Here is a 16226-nt window from a genome sequence, read left to right on the forward strand (position 1 = left end):
GACTAGAATGGCTGACCTAGCTGGCCTCAGGACATCTAACCGGGGCGTCGGCAGGAAAGGGCTCCAGAGTCAGGGAGGCCAGTGTGGAGGAGGTGACAAGGCTCGGGGAGCGCCAGGACCCCCGGGGACAGCAGTAGGCCTGCGGCGCGTGGCCGGAACGTCCCGCCCCCTCCCCTACCCCCCGCCCGCCCCCCGCCCCCCGCCGCGCCGCCGCACCCACGGCCCGCCCCTCCCGCCCAGCCCTCCGGCCTCCCGGGGCTCGCCAGGGGCGGGGGGCGTCCCGCCGCTGGGCCAGCAGAGAGGCCGGGGCTCCGAGTGTGAAAGCCGACACCCCCGCTCCCCCGCCGCCAAGAAACCTGTCTCCTCCTGCCATCCCATCCCCCCAAAAGAAAACTGTCCAGCTGTGGCCTCTACCCCCTGCCCCGTGGCCTGGATCTGAGTGCCCGAGAAATTCAGGTTCTCGGCCCACCCTGAGGCCCAGGGAATCTGCATTTTAGCAGCATTCGGCAGCAGGGCACACGCCCTGAGAACATCCCTCCACCCTGAGCCAACTCTCGGGGTGACGGTGCTGGGCCACTGAGCCTGGAGGCTTCCTGGAGGAGGGGGTGCAGAAGGGAAAGGACCAACGCGGAGAGGAGGGAAGGGGAGGGGTGCGGAGGGGGAGCGGCAGGTGGAGGCTGAGGGCGTGGAGGATAGAGGGAAGGGAGGAGGGGAGGAGGGGAGAGAGCAGGGAGGGGGAGGGGAGGAGGGGAGGAGGACAAGCGAGCAGCGGTCCTGGGGGAGTGGGCACCGGCGGAGCTGCGGGGACACCAGGCCGGCCGCCCCCCCCGCCCCCCCGCCGACAGGTCGCCCCGCCCCCGGCCCCAGGCCGCCCTCCACCGCCGCGGGCTCATTGGCTGTGACGGCAGCTGAGCGGTGTCACCGCGCATCGGGCCGGCGCTGAGCCCGCCAACAACAAATTACTGGTCACTGCTCCGCTGGTGCCGGGCCGCGCGCGCGTGTGCGCGGAGGGTGGGCGTCCGTGCACCACCCCTCTTCCCCTGTGCGTCCAGCGGGTCTTGCAGCCAGGGCTCGAAGCACCCTCTCTAGCTGGTGGGAGGGTCGCTGCCCTGCTCCCCCACCTGACGACCCTGCCGTGTGGGCCCAGCCAAGCCTGCTCCCTACAGCCCGCACTCCCACCTGCCCCTTCCCTGCTCAGAAGCGCTCCCGGGCGTAGTCCGCTCCAGCCCACTCCTCCCCTGCTTCCCACCGCCCTTGCCGGGTCCCTCCACCTGTTCTTCCCCGGTCTCACCTCCTCCAGGCACCAGGCCTGGGTCTCTGCGCCCCCCTCAGCCCCCACTCTGCAGGCCTCCACCCCTGGGCTGTGCGGGCTGCAGCCCACCAGAATGGCCCTGTTTGTCAAACTCCTGTTCTGTCCCTGCCTCCTGGAATGGGCACACAGTAGGTGCTTAATCAATAGTTTTGAGTGAATGAAAGAGCCCCCTCCCACTGTCATGGCCAACTGTCCTGGAACGGGGGGGGGGGGGGGGGCAGCAGGGTGGGGGTGGGGGTGGGGGAACCTGTGGGGGCCATTGGGGGCTGGGCTTAAATCTGAGAGAGGAGGGGCCCCCAGGCCTCCCTCCCTGCACCCCCATAGGGCGTCCCTGGTCCGTGGCTGGACTCCAGGGCTCAGGAACTGCTGAGTATGCAGCTGGGCCCAGGAAGTGACAGAGCTGGTCTTGCAGCCAGAGGGCTGGGGGTCCTTCCCTGTCCCCCGACCCTCCCCTCAAATGCGAGGGACAACCCAGCTTGTCACCTCTGGGGCTGGCTCAAAGCTCCCACTTGCTTGCTTCCCAGAGCAGCTAGAGAGGAGGCGTCCCAGGCTCCACTGGGGTCTGGGTACAGGCTGGTTTCTTCCCGCGGCTCACACTGCCCCAAGTCCCCAGACCCTGGGCCAGACAGTCCCATGTGTGGCCACAGACAAGGGGTGGTTTGACATTCCTTGGGACCCAGAAGGGGCCATCAGTCCCAGGCTCCAGGCCCTGCCTAGTAGTCGGGTCACAGAGCCCCGTGCCCCTGTCTGCAGGCAGGCCCGCTGAGCCCTTCCAGGCCACCACATAGGCCCCCCCAGGCTGCACCCAGGACCCACTGAGTGAATGAGCCCTGGGCACGGAGCCTGCAACCCAGCACCATTGGTAAAGGGCCCAACTGAGGCAGAGGCTGGGCTTTGTGTCACATCCGTCCCCAGGGGTTGGGTAGGGCTAGGGAAGGCCTCCGCTCTCAGCGCCACGTGGCAAGGAGCAAGGCCTCTGGGCGCTCACTGGCGGCACCGAGGAACCAGGCTGCGACAGAGGTGGCAGAGTCCAGGGCAGGTGGTGTGGGCTGTGGGGTCTTGGGGTCAGGCAAAAACAAGCAGATGGTGGCTGAGGGCGACACTTCCCTGGGGCGGCCAGTGTCAGAGCCCACGAGACCACATGGCCAGGACAGGAGGTGCAGGGACCGGGACACAAAACCCACGGGGTGCCGGGGTACAGGCCACGTGTGTGCGCTGTCCTTTGTGTGTGCGTCTGTGTGCTCCCACACGTGTGTGCATGTGTGTGGGGGGTCGAGGTCTGTGCATTTGCATGTCTCAGCCTACGCATGTGGCCATGTCTACACGCACACACATGTCTGTTCCTGTCACCCAGACCTTTGCTTGCCTGCCTGCGTGTGTGCATCCTCACGGGATGCACTAGGCCACCCTAGGAGCCAGCTATAAATAGGAAACTGGGGGGGGCGCTTTCAGACAGTCATGGGCTGCAGAAGACAGGGCTAGGAGAGGCTGGGGGCTGCAGACTGCAGACGGAAGTGGGGTGCCCCCAATACAGAGTAGCCCTGGGGCCCACCTAGGGCCAGCGGCTGGGAGGTGGATTCCTGAGACCCTTAGCCAGCTGCAGGGCAAGGGGGCAGCTGTGTGGTGTGTGTGCATGTTCGGGGTATAGGGACCCTTGCAGGCACAGAGGACAAAACTCAACTGGGTGCTCTGTGTGGGGGCTGGGGGCCTGGAATGGCGCTGCCCCCAGAGGCTGCTGGGGCAGAGGTACAGCAAGGGTGGGATGGGGTACGGTGCTGGGAGGGATCTCCCAGGCCTCGGCCAGGAGCTGGGGCGGCTTCTGCCCAGCCCTGGGAGTCGCCACGAGCACGGAGTACTGCTGCTGCCGGTGAGGGCGTGGGAGAGTGGCCTCCGGCCAGGGACAGCTGCTGTGGTGGGGCGGCCACGCAGGGGACCAGTGCGGGGGGGAATGTCCAGTGCACACGGGTTCCGCGTGCATGGAGCGTGTGCATGTCTGTGTTCGTGATGAGGGTGTGCACGTGAAGCATGTGGGTGAGGCCCTGTCCCTCCCAGCGCAGCCCCTTCACGAGTCTCCCTCTGGCCCTCCTGACACCCTCTAGGCTGCCTGCACCTGCCTCGACGTCCCAGCCCACCCCTGCAGTACGCAAACCCAACCCCCACCTCCTCCCTTCCTCTGGCACTCAGCAGTGGACCAGCTCCCGTACTGCTGAGCTTGCTGTAGCTCCCTCTGGGCTCTGGGCCAGGGCGGTCACTGTGGTCCCTGCTGGGGTCCCTGTCGGCCGGCCGGGCACAGAGAAGGGACTCTCAGGCTGAATGAAGTAACCAAGGAATGAGTGCCTGTGGGGTGGGGGTTGGGGTGCGAAGGGGGGCGGGGTGGGTGGAGGCTCCAAGGATGTACAATTCCAACAGAAAGATGTCTCTTGGGACCTCTGCAGGGAGGGCAGAGCATGGGTCGTGGGAGCCGAGTGGCTGAGGCGAGGGCGCCACCACGGCCCCCCTTGAACATCCAGGCCGAGGGTGTGGGTCACCCCTCTCAGGGGGTGCGGGGCTCAGGGGCTGAAGCCTGGGCACTGTGGTTACCCCCACCCCCGGCCCGTGCCCGGGGCTGCCCTGCCAGCTTCCTCTCAGCCCTCCTGCCCAGGCGGCTCCAAGCTACCGCAGCGCCCACGCACCTGCACGTCCTCCGCGCTCACAGTCCCGCAGACACCCAGACGACCCTCTCTCCCCAGCCCCAGCCTGACTGCTCAGCCCCTCTGGGGGAGGTCTGGGTCCCCTGCGCCCGCCAGGGGAGGCCCGAGCAGAGCCCGCTGACAGCGAGTCGGGGGCGGTGCGCACAGGAGAGCTCGGGAGCCAGACGGGCTTTCCCCAAATGGGCTTTTCCCCCAGGAAAAGATCTGCCTCTAAACACAAAAAGTAGCGCCCCTCCTTCCTCCCTTCCTCGCCCCCACAATGAATTCTCGGTGTCCGGGCTCATTCTCTCCAGGGCAAAAGAAGGAAAGGGGCAGGGTGGGGGAGGAAGGAAGGAAAGAGAGAGAAGGAGGGAGACAAGGTAGAAGGGGACAGCAGCGCCAAGCCCAGCTCTGCGGAGAAACCCCCCGAGGGCGGCAGCCGGGGCATGGCCGTGGTGGGGCCCAATCCAGGTTCTTGCGGGCTGGGCTCCAGGAGGCCTGGCGGGCTGGAGGGCGGGGGTGAGCGCAGCCCGCAGCCTACCACTGCCTCCTCAAAGAGACAGCCTCCGGGCCCCGCGGCCCCGTGCTGTCCTCGATGGGCCCGGCTGCCCGGTCCTCCAGCCGGCCTTCTCTGCCGGGACAAGACTCCTAGGTGTCTCTTCCGGTGGCAACAGTGAAAACTAAGGTGTCCTTGTCCAAAACCAGCCAGCAGACCCCGCCCATACCCCAAAGGACACCCGCCGCGTCTGGTGACCCTCTTGAGTCCTCAGGGCGGGTGGGGGGGAGGCTGGCTGGGACCTGCTGGGCTGGCTGCCCGTAGCCGTGCTGCAGCCCCCCCACCTGGTCCTTGAGCTCATCCCTGCACCCCCCCATTTCTACTTCTCTCTGCACCAGCGTTTTTGCCCCCCAGATGTACAGCCTCTTGCTCCCCTCCTGAGGGCTCGAGATCTCAGCCCCCGGGTTTGGGGATTTTGCTCAAACCCCCCCCAGAGACCCAACCATCTTGTTACCAGTTTTGTTCTAAAGCAAAAGGGGAGGTGGCGGCCCCCACCTTTTCTCTGGGTCAGACTGAGACGGTAAGACAAGTTCAGGCCACGCACTCAGAGAACGGCAGCCGTCCCAACCCCGAGGACGAGCCTTTGCTGTCTCCAGACTGAAAAGCAGCGCAGAGCTGGCCGGCCCGCAAAGCTCATCCCTCTAAATATGCACACCGTGGACCTTCATCAGCCTTGGTCCCATGGTCCCCTAAGTCCTGCAACTGCCCTGGGACCCTTTAGGGTGTGAGATTTCCAGAGGTCCTGCTCCTCCCTGGTGCCCCCGCAACCTGGTCTTGGACCCTTTAGAAGACAGAGGCCGGGCCACCCCTTTGGGGGGGCAGACCGCGGGCTCAGAAGAACTGGGGACAAGTACCGGCCACCAGCACACATGGGCCTTGCACGTGGCATCACCACCATCCCGCCTTAGAGGGAGCCTGGGGCCACCACCTTGAGGCCTTCCTCCCCACCAGGCGGCCAGGGAAGGTGCCTGCAGGTCCCACCAGCTGACCGCAGCCTTGTTTACAACTCTGATCAGGGCCTCTCCGGTGGCCCAGGTGGGTCACCCACAGCTAAGGCAGGGCCCTGGGCACGCACCTCCTTTTCTTCCTATTTGGGGAGAAACGGCAAAAATGAAAGCCACAGAAAAACCAACCAAGCTCCAGTGACTTTGGATCTAAACGGATTTATTTTGTGTTTTTTTTCCCCCCTTTTTTCCGGCTTCATAGCAAATGAAAAAATTATCCAACAAAACCCAACAACACAAGAAAACTTTCAACGACTTAGAGCATCTCCTGCTCAGAGGGCCGGGCAGGAGCAGGCCTGGAAAGAGCATAGGACCCACTGGAGGCCAGGGGCCTGGCCGTCCTGCAGGGATCGGCTGGCCAGGGGCTGCGCTACCTTCTCCCCACTGGCTAGTCCAAAAAGCCACTGGGCTTTAAAAAAAAAAAAAAAAAAAAAAAAAAATTCCACAAACAAAACGAAACAATTTAAATGAAAATAAAAACACTTTCTTCACTCGCCCCCATGCCAGGAGGTTCAGATTGAAACCTCCTCTTAAAAAAAAAAAAAAAAAATTTTTTTTTTTTGCTAGAAATACTGTGCATTACTTTTTTTTTTCTTCCACTTCTCTTGAAGATTAAAATAAGATATATTTCCCCGGGAGTCATAAATACGATCTGGTGCATAGAGAAATAGCAGCAGGGGAGTCCGGGTCAGCCCCCACCCGCAGAGCGCGGCGACCCCCCCAACCCCCCTCCCCCCGTGAGTATAGTAGGGCAGCAGGACCGAACACAGCATAGATAATATTCCTTGGCTTCAATCTCTAGGGGACGCCGGTGGCAGGGTGGGGGGCAGGCGGGCAGGAGGGCAGGCAGGGACCGGACCCCTCCGAGCGAGCGACACATGCTGGGACACGCGGACGTCCGAGGGTGGACCCCGGCCGGGAACGAGGGAGCTTCCTCCGGGGTTTTCTTTCCTAATCACCGAGCAAAATAAATAGAAATACTTCGAAAATAAGGTCGCTTTAAAAAGGAGTAGTAAAAACGGGCAAGGAAGGGGAGGCCGCGAGAAGGACGACGGACCAGGGAGAGGCGGGCGGGCGGCGTCGGAGCGGAGGACCCCGCTGGGCATATGTACAGGCAGACTCCGGGGAGGAAGTTCGCTCCGGCTCAACTTTCCCGGGAACCCCCGCGCTCCGTGCGCAGAGGAGTCGCGGCCACGTCCGGACGGCGAGCCAGGAAGGCGCGGGGCGCCGCGGCCGGCCGCGCGGTGGGCAGGGGCCTCCAGTCCGGCGCCTGCGGACCTTGCGGCGGGGCGCGCGGGGCCCGCCCGCCCGCGGAGTCCAAGCGTCTGCCCGGCGGCAGCGCACGCTCGGGGCGGGCGCTCACAGGAAGAAGTCGGGTGCGCCCTTGGCCCCGCCGGGCCCGGCCTGCGGCGGCGAGGACTCCCGCGGGAAGCCGGCCCCGCCCGCGCCCCCGGGGCCACCCCGGCCCGCCAGCTTCTCGTATTTCTCCTTGTACAGGTCCCGCTCCTTGGCCAGGCGCCCCACCTCCAGCTTCAGCTGCTCCACCTGGCTCTGGAGCTGGCACTTCTCGCTTTCCAGAATGTGCCGCTGCTGCACCCGCTTGAAGCGGCACGACTGCGCGTAGCCGCGGTTTTTGAGCGTGCGCCGCTTCTGCTTCAGCCGGATGACCTCCTCCTTACTGAAGCCGCGGAGCTGCCGGTTCAGCTCGCGCACCGACATGGACACCAGCTGGTCGTCGGAGAAGCGCTCCTCCAGGCGCACGTGGTGGCCCGCGCCGCCGCCGCCGTGGCCCGCGCCGGCGTGGTGGGCCGCGCCGGCGTGGTGGTGGTGGTGGTGGTGGTGGTGGGCGGCGTGGTGGTGGTGGGCAGCGTGGTGCGCGCCGTGATGGTGGCCGGCGCCCATGTCGTCCGCGCCGCCGCCGCCCCCGAAGCCCTGGCTCCGGAAAGCTTCGTACGCCGCCGCGGCCGCCGGGTGGTGCGCGCCGTGGTGCCCGGCGTGGTGGCCGCTGCCGATGAGCGCCTCCACCGCGTCCTCGGGCGTCAGGTTGAGCGCCTCGGGGTTGAGGTGGTGCTGGTAGCCGCTCATCCAGTACAGATCCTCCAGCGCCGGCTTCCCCGAGGCGCCCCCGACGGCGCCCGGGCCCCCGCTCGTCGGCCCCGGGGTGGCCCCGGCCTGCGCCGCGCCGCCGCCGCCGCCCCCCGCGCCGCCGCCGCCGGTGCCCGGGCTGGGCGCGCAGAAGCTGGGCGAGGAGGGAACAGAAGAGCAGGGCGTGCTGAGCGGCGTCGAGGACAGCGAGCCGGGCGGCAGGCGGTGGCAGAAGCGCTCGGCCTCGGGCGGTTCCTTCTTCACCTCGAACTTCATCAGGTCGAAGTCGTTGACGTATTCGATGGCTAGCGGGCTGCTGGGCAGCTCGGCGCCCATCGCCAGCTCCGCGGCCATCGCCCGGGGCCCCGGCCCCGCCGCCGCGCCCGGCTGCGCCCCGACGGGAGGCGGCGGGGGGGGGGGGAGCCGCGGGCCTCTCCCCCCCCTTCACTCCCCACCGGCTGCGGGTCTCGGCGAGGGGGCGGCGCCCAGACGCGCCGGGAAAAGTTTCGCGCGGTCAACTTAGGGGCGGCCGCGGGGGAGGCCGCGGGTCAGGGCTCTCGGGTGGCCCCGGCCGCACCCCAGGGGGCGCAGGCCGGCCGCGCTCCCTGTCCCCTCGTCGGCGGCCGGGCGGGTGACCGGGCGGGTGGCAGTGAGGCCGCCGCCTCGGGCTGCTCGGGCTCCCCGCGCTCCACCCGCGTCCAACCGGCCCCGCCTCCACGGCCGAGCGCCGCGCCGCACGCTCCCCTTTATAGAGCAGGGCGCTCGGGCCCGCCTCCCTGGGAGGGGCGCGGGCCCCCAGGCCAATCGGAGCCCCAGACCCGCCGCCCTCATTTGCCTATCCCCATGGCAACCCGGAGCCCAGCTGTCAATCTCCTGCGGGGAACAGCTGTGGGAAGGGGAGATGACCCGCAGCCTGCGAGAGGAGGGGGCAGGGCCCTCTGGTGGCCGCCGCGGGGGACTGCACGCGCGGAGGGCGCGGGGCAGAGGGGTGCGGAGAACGCGCAGCGCGGGGGTCACGGAGCCCGGCCTGCGGCCTCCAGGGCCCCGCGTCCGCGACGGGGAGGCCGCAGAGTCTCGGGGAGCTGACGGGGCCCCTCGGTGCCTCGGTCTCCCCGCCGCCCGGCGGGCCCTGACCCCGCAGCCTCGCTAGCGCGGCGGCGCCGGGAGCTTCCGGCCTGCCGACACCGGGGCCACGGCGCGGCGCGGTCGGGCGCGGCGAGGGGAGTGCCGGTTATTTTTAGCCCCGCGGTTCGGGCGGGTTCAGGAATTTAGTCAACAAAGTTGTTGGCACCTCCGTTCAGCGGCTCCACCGCGGGGCGCAGGTGGGGAGGGCGAAGCGCGCGGGCCGGCGGAGGCGGGGCGCCGGGGAGCCGAGGCGGTGGGGGGGGGGCGAGGGGCGCGCGGGTAGGAGAGACCGGCCCCGGCCAAGGGGCGTCAGGCGCGCACGACTGTGCAGGGGCGCGCTCCCGGAGCAGGGGGCCCTGACACGACCCCTCCAGGGTGGACGGAGCTGGGAGGGGCCGCTTGCTTCAGCGTCACCCTGAGTGCTTGGTGCCCCTCCAATTTCTATACTGCTGTTATAGGACTTTTACAATTAACAAATTCAATCTTAAATATAACCGGCTGTGCATCGAAAGAAAATTCTGGAAGGACCTGGGCAGGAAGTCACTGGGGCAGCTTGTTTTTATCTTATTCCAGGCATAAATGCCTATTATCTTATAATCACAAAAATTCATACAAGGTGGGAGGAAAACCCCATTTCCTAAGATGTCGCGGGGTGTCCCAGCCCCGCTCTGCCAGGAGGGCACCACTCACCCCTTCCTCCTGCCCCCACAACCCTCCCGGCTGGGCTCTGCTGGGCAGGCAGGGTCAGGTCCACCACGAGAACCCTCCTGCCCCTGCAGGGATGGCTCAGCCGGTGGCAGAAGCAAGGCTCCCAGCTGGCGCTTGGGCTCCAGGCTACATGGGTTGCCAGTCGCATTGCAGGGTTTGGGGCCCTTTAAGGCCCCCCACCCCGCGCTCAGAGGGAGGCCACAACTCAGCCACCAAGTCTAGCTAAGTGCGGACAGGTCCCCCTACATCCAGCCCCCAAGTGTGATATTCAAGGATGCTGGGCCCTGCCTTCGATCACACACAGATTGATTCATCTGGCACACAGCTCTTCATTTCCGCACCCACTCATTCATTCACTGCCCTGGGGAGGAGGTGGCCTGGGGCCAAGCAGGGCCCCTATGTCCCTGACAGGCTCAGGCACTGGCCTTGGGGTCGGACTAGCCAGCAGGCCTGCCCTCAGCTCTTGGCTGCTCGGGAGCCTCGGGCGCAGGAGACCCCGGGGAGGCCCGTGACCCTCAGCCTCTTGCTGCTTGCATGGGGGCGCAGCAAAGCAAGGTTTACTGAGTGAGGGTACAAAGCTCCCAAAGAGAGAGGGAACCCAAGAGGTTTGCCCCTCTTGCTGCCTTCTCTGTCTGCTCCCTGAAGCCCGAGGGGCCTCCGCAGAGCTCTCGCCAGTCAGGGGCCACCAGGCCAATGGCACTGTCCGCAGGCTCGGGAGGGGTCGCCCCTGCGGCGCTGTGCAGAGTGGGTGTGGTGGGCTTCTTGAGCCCAGGGAAGGTACTGGCCTTTCTGGGCTCAGGTGGCAGGCTCCAAGCCCGCTCCTTCCTCCTCAGCCGGGGCTGGGGAGTGGCACCCGTGAGGACCCAGAGAAAGCAGACAGGCTTGCCGTGTGCCCTCAGCCAGAGAAACGCCGTCCTCTGGGCCGCCCGTGTGCAGCCAGAGGAGGAGCACCCCGATTCCGCGCTGCCCCAGAGAAGGCGCATGCTCTTCCCGTGCAACGCCTGCATGCCAGTCAGTGCTTGAACCAACGGGATTCCACAGGGCCCGCCCCGTGGCTCCTCTTAGACGCACCCCACAAGCCTTCACTGAGTAGCTATAGCATTGCCCTGGGGGCGTCTTCCATCGGCAAGGTGGCCCAGAGATCTCTGGTGGGAAATGAGCCAGCGGGAGCTTGAGGACATAATGCAGCTTTTCATGAGGCGCCTGGGCTCCGTGTTGGGTGGGTTTGTCCCGGGCTTGGGCTGGCTCCTCTCTGAGCCCCACAGCTGGGAGGGCGTGGGGGCAGGGGCGACGGGACGGCTGATGGCTGGAGCCACTGGTAGTGTCTCCGGGCCCAGGCCTGGCTGGATCCAGGCAGTGCGGGCACGCAGTCGCCCCCGTGGGCTGGTCGGGCTTCCTCGCAGCATGGAGGCTGGTTCCCAGGGGGAGGGTCCAAGAGAGCAGGGCGAGGGGTGGGCGCCTGGCATTTTTGTGAGTGCCCCGTTACCGAGCTGTGGCAGCGGTCTGCCCACCCGCTGTAGACCAGGTAGAGGAAGAACACCACGCAGTTACGGCATCTCTGCGGGCCTGCCAGGGTGCAGGTGGCTTGAGGCAGAAATAAGCCATGCAATGACCCACCAGTAAACCACGCAGTGTGTCAGTGTCCCCGGTCAGAACAGACTACCCTGAGTCTAGCGACTTAACCCACGTTTACTACGTCCCGCCCGGTGCCCGAGGTCTGAAGTCCTGCAGGCCTTGACCGCCAGCCCCCACCCCCGTCCTGCTCAGGGTCTCCTGGGCAGGTTCCTCGGGGAACGGATGCCTGCAAGCTCAGCTGGTTGCTTGGCAGGGCCGTTTCCCAGAGTCTGAGGAGCCCAGGCCCCGGCTGCCTGGGGGCTGGTGGACGCCCTGGGCTCCCCCGACCCTATGGCTGCCCCCACTGGGCCGCAGGAGAGCCTTTGGAGGCTTACATCAGCAGGGGACAAAGTCAGCTGGGTTCTGTGCCTGGAAGCAGGTCCCAGGTCCCGCCCTTTCAGAGGGAGCCCCGGGAGCAGGTGAGAGGCCTGTGGGGGGTGTCGGGAGGGGCTGCCGGAGCTTGCTGCTGGCTGTGAGGGGCGCCCGCCACGCCGGCCTGCCGCCGGACAAGCACCAGCCGGCAGGAAGACGCCAGCCCGCCCGCACTTGTCCTAGGCCGCGCGCACTGCCCGGAGCTCCGGGCACTCGATGTTAACGGACGCTTCAGCAGAAAGTGTGGTGCTGCACAGGGTCTGGACGGGTATTTTTGTCCAGTCCCCACTGCTCAGCCCCCCGACAGGGTCCCCCCCACCCCCTTCCTGGGCTCAGTGACCGCAGGGCCCGGTGCCCTGCCCACTTAGGGGGCTTATCTGCACTTAAAATGAGGAGGCTGCTGTGTACCAGGCACACTCTGGGGGGGTGCACACAGCTGGGGGGTGGGGCAGGCACCTCCTTGGGGAAGGGCTTCAGGCTGGGAAGCCCATCCCACCAGCGGCTCTCTCCCAGTCTGCTCCCCCAGCGCCCGGGTGAGGCCAGGCCCAACCCGCCCCAGTCCTCGCCTCCCCCTCCTGCTCCGACATCTGGCACCTCACTTCACCCTGAGACTAAGGAACCCCAGCTTAGAGCTTAGACGGGGACCACGGCTCCGAGTCTCCAAAGCCCACCCGTCCGGGGCCCAGCCCCTCACCTCCAGCTCAGAGGGTCAGTGAAGTGTCTCCTCCCTGCTGCAGGGTCTGAGCCGGGCCACCAGCCCTGCCACTCTGCTGGCCACGTGAACCCAGGCCTCACCTGGACAGACATCCGCGCCCTGGCCACAGCAGGCGGCAGGAGAACCAGCGCGAGGGGCCCAGGGCCGGCCTGCTGCCCTCATAGGGGGCTCCCCATCCGGTGCGGCCAATCTCTGGGAGTCCCCATAACCTGCCATGCCAGGGCAGTCCATGGAAGGACATGGGCCTGGGGCCAGAGACGGTAGGCTCCAGGAGATGGGGCAGCCCTTTCCCGGTCTGGAGGAGCCCATGCTGTGCTCTCCGCAAAGGCCAGAGACTCTCTGCCTGGAATGCATGTCCTCAGCCAGCACCTTGATTAGTCTGGGTTGGTGCGGAAGTGACCAGCACCTTCATCCCCGAGGGTCTCTGCTGGCCTGCTCCTGGCATGAGAAGCCCAGAGTGACCAGTGGGCACACTCCGCTCAGAGGAGCTGCCCCCCACCCCCGGCCTGCCCAGGAGCCCCCGGCCTGCCCAGGAGCCCAGGCTCTGACCAGGCAGGACCCCGGGCCGACAAGGTCCCCAGAGGGGTCAACAGGAGTGTGGGGGAGCTGGGCCCGGGCCCAGAACAGGGCAGCCACTGGCCCAGCATCTTGTGCTTCCTGGAGTGCCAGCCCTTCCCGAGCCTTCCCCACTGGCCCACGCGGTCAGACCAGCTGCTTCTGGGCGGTGGGCTTCATGTGGGGCTGCGTGGGGCTGCGTGGGCCGCGTGGCTCCAGAGCAGTCAGGAGACCCTGGCTGAGCTAGAGCGAGGGCCGCGCCGGGAGGGGCCGCCCCCCCGGTGGCCGTCCCGCACGCAGTGGCCCAGCTGCCCAGCGGACTGCGGGGGGCCCAGCCACAGTGCCTACCGCTGCCCCGTCCGCAGCGCGGGGTGTCTGTCCCCTTGTCTACTGGGAAGGGAGGAGCAGGGAGGCCGGAGGTGAGGGCCTGAGATCAGGCCGGACCAACAACTGTGTCTCCAGCCGGCTGTCCAGGCAGAGGAGGGAATTTATCCCCTGGCCCCTTCCCTCATCAAAGGTTCAACCTTTGTGGGGGGGGTCGCGGTGGGGGCCGAGAGGGAGCCCCCAGGGAGGAGCGGGGAGGAGACAGGGCAGCGGCTGGCGGCCTGAGCTCCAGCCCCAGGGACCGCCTGCCATGCGGCTCGCAGCCCCCAGCTGTGCAGCCCCACCCCGCTAGCGCTGCGCCCAGACTCAGCCCTCCCGCCCCGCGCCATCGGCCCTGCTCCTCTGAGGGGTGAGGAGGGCTGGCCCACAGTGGGGACCCCACTGTTTACTGATGGGGAGTCCCTTTCTTTCCAGCCAGGCCTGACTCCAGAACCCACCATGCTGCCAAGTCAGCGGCAGCAGGGGCCGCGAGCACGCGTCTCAGGCCCCGGAGACACCAGCGTGGGGTCCCATCCGGTCCCGGATGGGGGGGCAGCCGCGATCATCACAACGACTGCGAACTCCCGTTCTGCTTCACTGGCCAGCTGCTGACACGGACGCGGGCCAGGCCCCTCGCCGTGAACCAGCCCCGTCCTCACCGTGTCTGCGGCTGGACAGGAACGCCACCCCTCAGTCATGGACTGGCGGGGAGCGGGACCCCTCCCCACTGCCCACTCCCCATCATGGCCTCGTGGGGCTGGAGTGTCTGCCCGTCTGAGTGTGGGCTGGGCCGAGGGGGGATCTGCTCTGCCAGTGGGCCCCTCAAGGGCGTGCTGTGGGCTGAGGCCTGCGCTGTCCCCACAGGCAGCCCTCATGCGCTGGCCAGCGCTGGCCCTTGCAAGCCGGGCCCACAAGGGACAGGCAGAGAAGAGGGACAGTGAGGCAGCAGACCCGACTCCAGGCTGAGACGTAGAGCTGGCGGCCAGCCGGGGAGGGAGGTGCGGGGACACACTCACGTGTGGAGTGACCTGGGCCGGGGTGGGGGGGGTGAGGGGAGATCCCAAGAATGGCCCTGTGCCCCTTCCAACCCTTGGCCCTGGCCTGCCAGGGTCCCTGTCAGCCCAGACCCTGTCCCGGGCCCCTGAGCAGAGGCTACAGCCCTCTGCCAGGCCTCCCCAGGTCCGTCCAGCAGCGCAGACGCCTCCAGCTGTCCTCCGTCCCCTTCCCTGGCCCAGCCACTGTCCCGAGACACCCAGAGGAGGGGCTGGGCATGGAACCCCAGCTTGGGGCCCCTGGCTCCAGCCTGTCGCACCCAACACGTCCCCAGGGTCCCCTCCCGGGCCCCTCCCCACCAACCACGCGGGCTTGGCCTCAGGGAAGAGGTCGCCTCCAGCCCTCTGAGCCATTTCGGGGCCGACATTCTTGCCCAGAGACCCTGTAGCCGCCAAGGATCTGGGGCCAGCCCTTCTTCTTCCGCGGGGCATCCCTTGGAGGGGGTGCCTCGGGGTCTGTGGGCAGCACGTGTCCCTCCAAGCTGGTGCAGGCAGGGCTGGGCCACGGCGTGACGGCAGGCAGAAGAGCCAAGCAGACACAGGACAGAACCTTTATTGCTGAACATAAAACACCCACCAGGGAGCCTGGCAAGAGTCCTGGGGGGAGGTGGGGGGTGCATAGCATAGCTGCTCACACCCACAGTGGGCACAGGTCTGGCGGGGAGCCCTGCCCAGCACCCCTCTGGGCTGGGGGGGATGGGAGGAAGGTGGGTGTGCAGAGGGGCTGGCTGGGCAGAGCCCTGGGCACACACTGGTCACGGAAGGCTGAGGGCCAGGTGGGCAGAGCCAGAGCCCCGGGGCTCCCGGGGGGGACTCGATGGCAGGTGGCCTCTCCTCTGGGGCATGGGCCTTCTTCCTCTCCAGGAACGAGGGGCTGAGGTAGGCGCGGGCTGGCCCCCTGGGCCCTCACAGACGGGGTTTGATGTGCAGCGTTTTCCCTGTTCCAAGAGGGGCAAAGGTCAGGTGCCAGGAACCCCCCCCCAGCCAGGGAGGAGCGCCCCTACTGCCGAAGCTTCCGAGTCAGGATGGGGGAGACTCCTTCCAGCCCCCTGCCTGCACTGGGGTCCAGGGAGTCACAGCAATGTGCTGGCGGGGCTATAAATACCAGGTGCATGCCGCCTGCACGCAAGCCCGACGACGCAGCCCACGCTCCCACCTGGAGCCAGGCTGCCAGACGCACACATGCAGGCTCACCACGCCTTCCGGCTCAGCAGCCGAGCGAGCAGCTGGCTGGGGAGGGGTGGAGGGACCTGGGTCCCTGTGCAGAGGGACAGGGCCTAGGGGCAAGAGGGTCTGGTGGCAGGGAGGGCTTCCCACAGCAGAGGGCCCGAGGACAGAAAGTCCCGTCCAACGGGGGGTTCCTGCCTCAATGCCTCTCCTCTCGTGAATGCTCCAGGCCGCCTCTCAGGCTGGCACCCCCGCTGACCACAGGTGCCTCCACGTGGCTGCCCTGAGGCACGGCACCATCTCCGTGTCCCCACGAGCCTGCCTCTCCTCCTGGGTCCCCCACATCAGGACCGAGGACCCCAGTCACCTGCTCAGCCAAGGCTCCAGGCCCGCAGACTTCACGGGCCTCTGCCTGCGGGCCGTGGCCCCTCCTGGCTGGCTGCTTGGGTAGGCCCCGGAGCCCTCCCAGGCCCACCTCCTCCTGCCCCTCCAGCTCCCCATCCTGGCCCAGGTTGGGGGAGGGCCGAGCAGGAAATGAAGGCTGATGGGGGCCCCAAGGCCAGCAGAGGTCTCTGCAGCCTCCCCTGGGCCTTGCCCACCCTGCCAGCCTCCAGTGACCCCGGGGTTGGCAGCCTCAGGGCCCCCCTCCCACCCTCCCCACCCCGCTGAGGCCCGCCTGGATGGAAGTAGCTGGTGTCCTGGTCCCGGGCGGGCAGGTAGAGGGCCTGGCCGCAGCTTTGCGCCCTGAAGTGGGGGCTACACACAGGCACCGTCGTCCCAGCCCCTCGGAGGCAGGCGTCTGAGCGTGCTCAGCGGAGCCGTTAGAGAAGGCTGCGGCAAGCATCTTCCATTAACGTTACGACCGTGAAATATGACAATAAAATGATAACCGTATGGTCGCAAATTTGCAGCCCGCCGAGCTGCGTGGG

At 67.1% G+C, this 16226-nt stretch overlaps 2 protein-coding genes across 2 annotated transcripts in view; both read right to left on the reverse strand.

Moving 5' to 3' along the window:
- Positions 1-5696: 5696 nt before the first annotated feature.
- Positions 5697-8324, reverse strand: MAFA (MAF bZIP transcription factor A). Its single transcript, XM_027623087.2, has one exon. The coding sequence runs from the start codon at positions 7978-7980 to the stop codon at positions 6901-6903; it is 1080 nt and encodes a 359-aa protein (XP_027478888.1). The 5' UTR covers positions 7981-8324; the 3' UTR covers positions 5697-6900.
- Positions 8325-14669: 6345 nt separating this feature from the next.
- Positions 14670-16226, reverse strand: part of ZC3H3 (zinc finger CCCH-type containing 3) — an 89654-nt gene continuing 88097 nt past the window's right edge. Inside the window, exon 12 of the mRNA XM_027581618.2 lies at positions 14670-15068. Within this exon, the coding sequence (XP_027437419.1) occupies positions 15037-15068 (32 nt within the window). The 3' untranslated portion in view covers positions 14670-15036. The remainder of the gene's footprint in view (positions 15069-16226) is intronic.

The sequence above is a fragment of the Zalophus californianus genome, chromosome 4 (assembly GCF_009762305.2).
Source record: "Zalophus californianus isolate mZalCal1 chromosome 4, mZalCal1.pri.v2, whole genome shotgun sequence".
Taxonomy (NCBI): domain Eukaryota; kingdom Metazoa; phylum Chordata; class Mammalia; order Carnivora; family Otariidae; genus Zalophus; species Zalophus californianus.

Bases quoted from the DNA above. Each gene is read 5' to 3' on its own strand.
- MAFA (XM_027623087.2), bottom strand. From the start codon at position 7,980: ATGGCCGCGGAGCTGGCGATGGGCGCCGAGCTGCCCAGCAGCCCGCTA.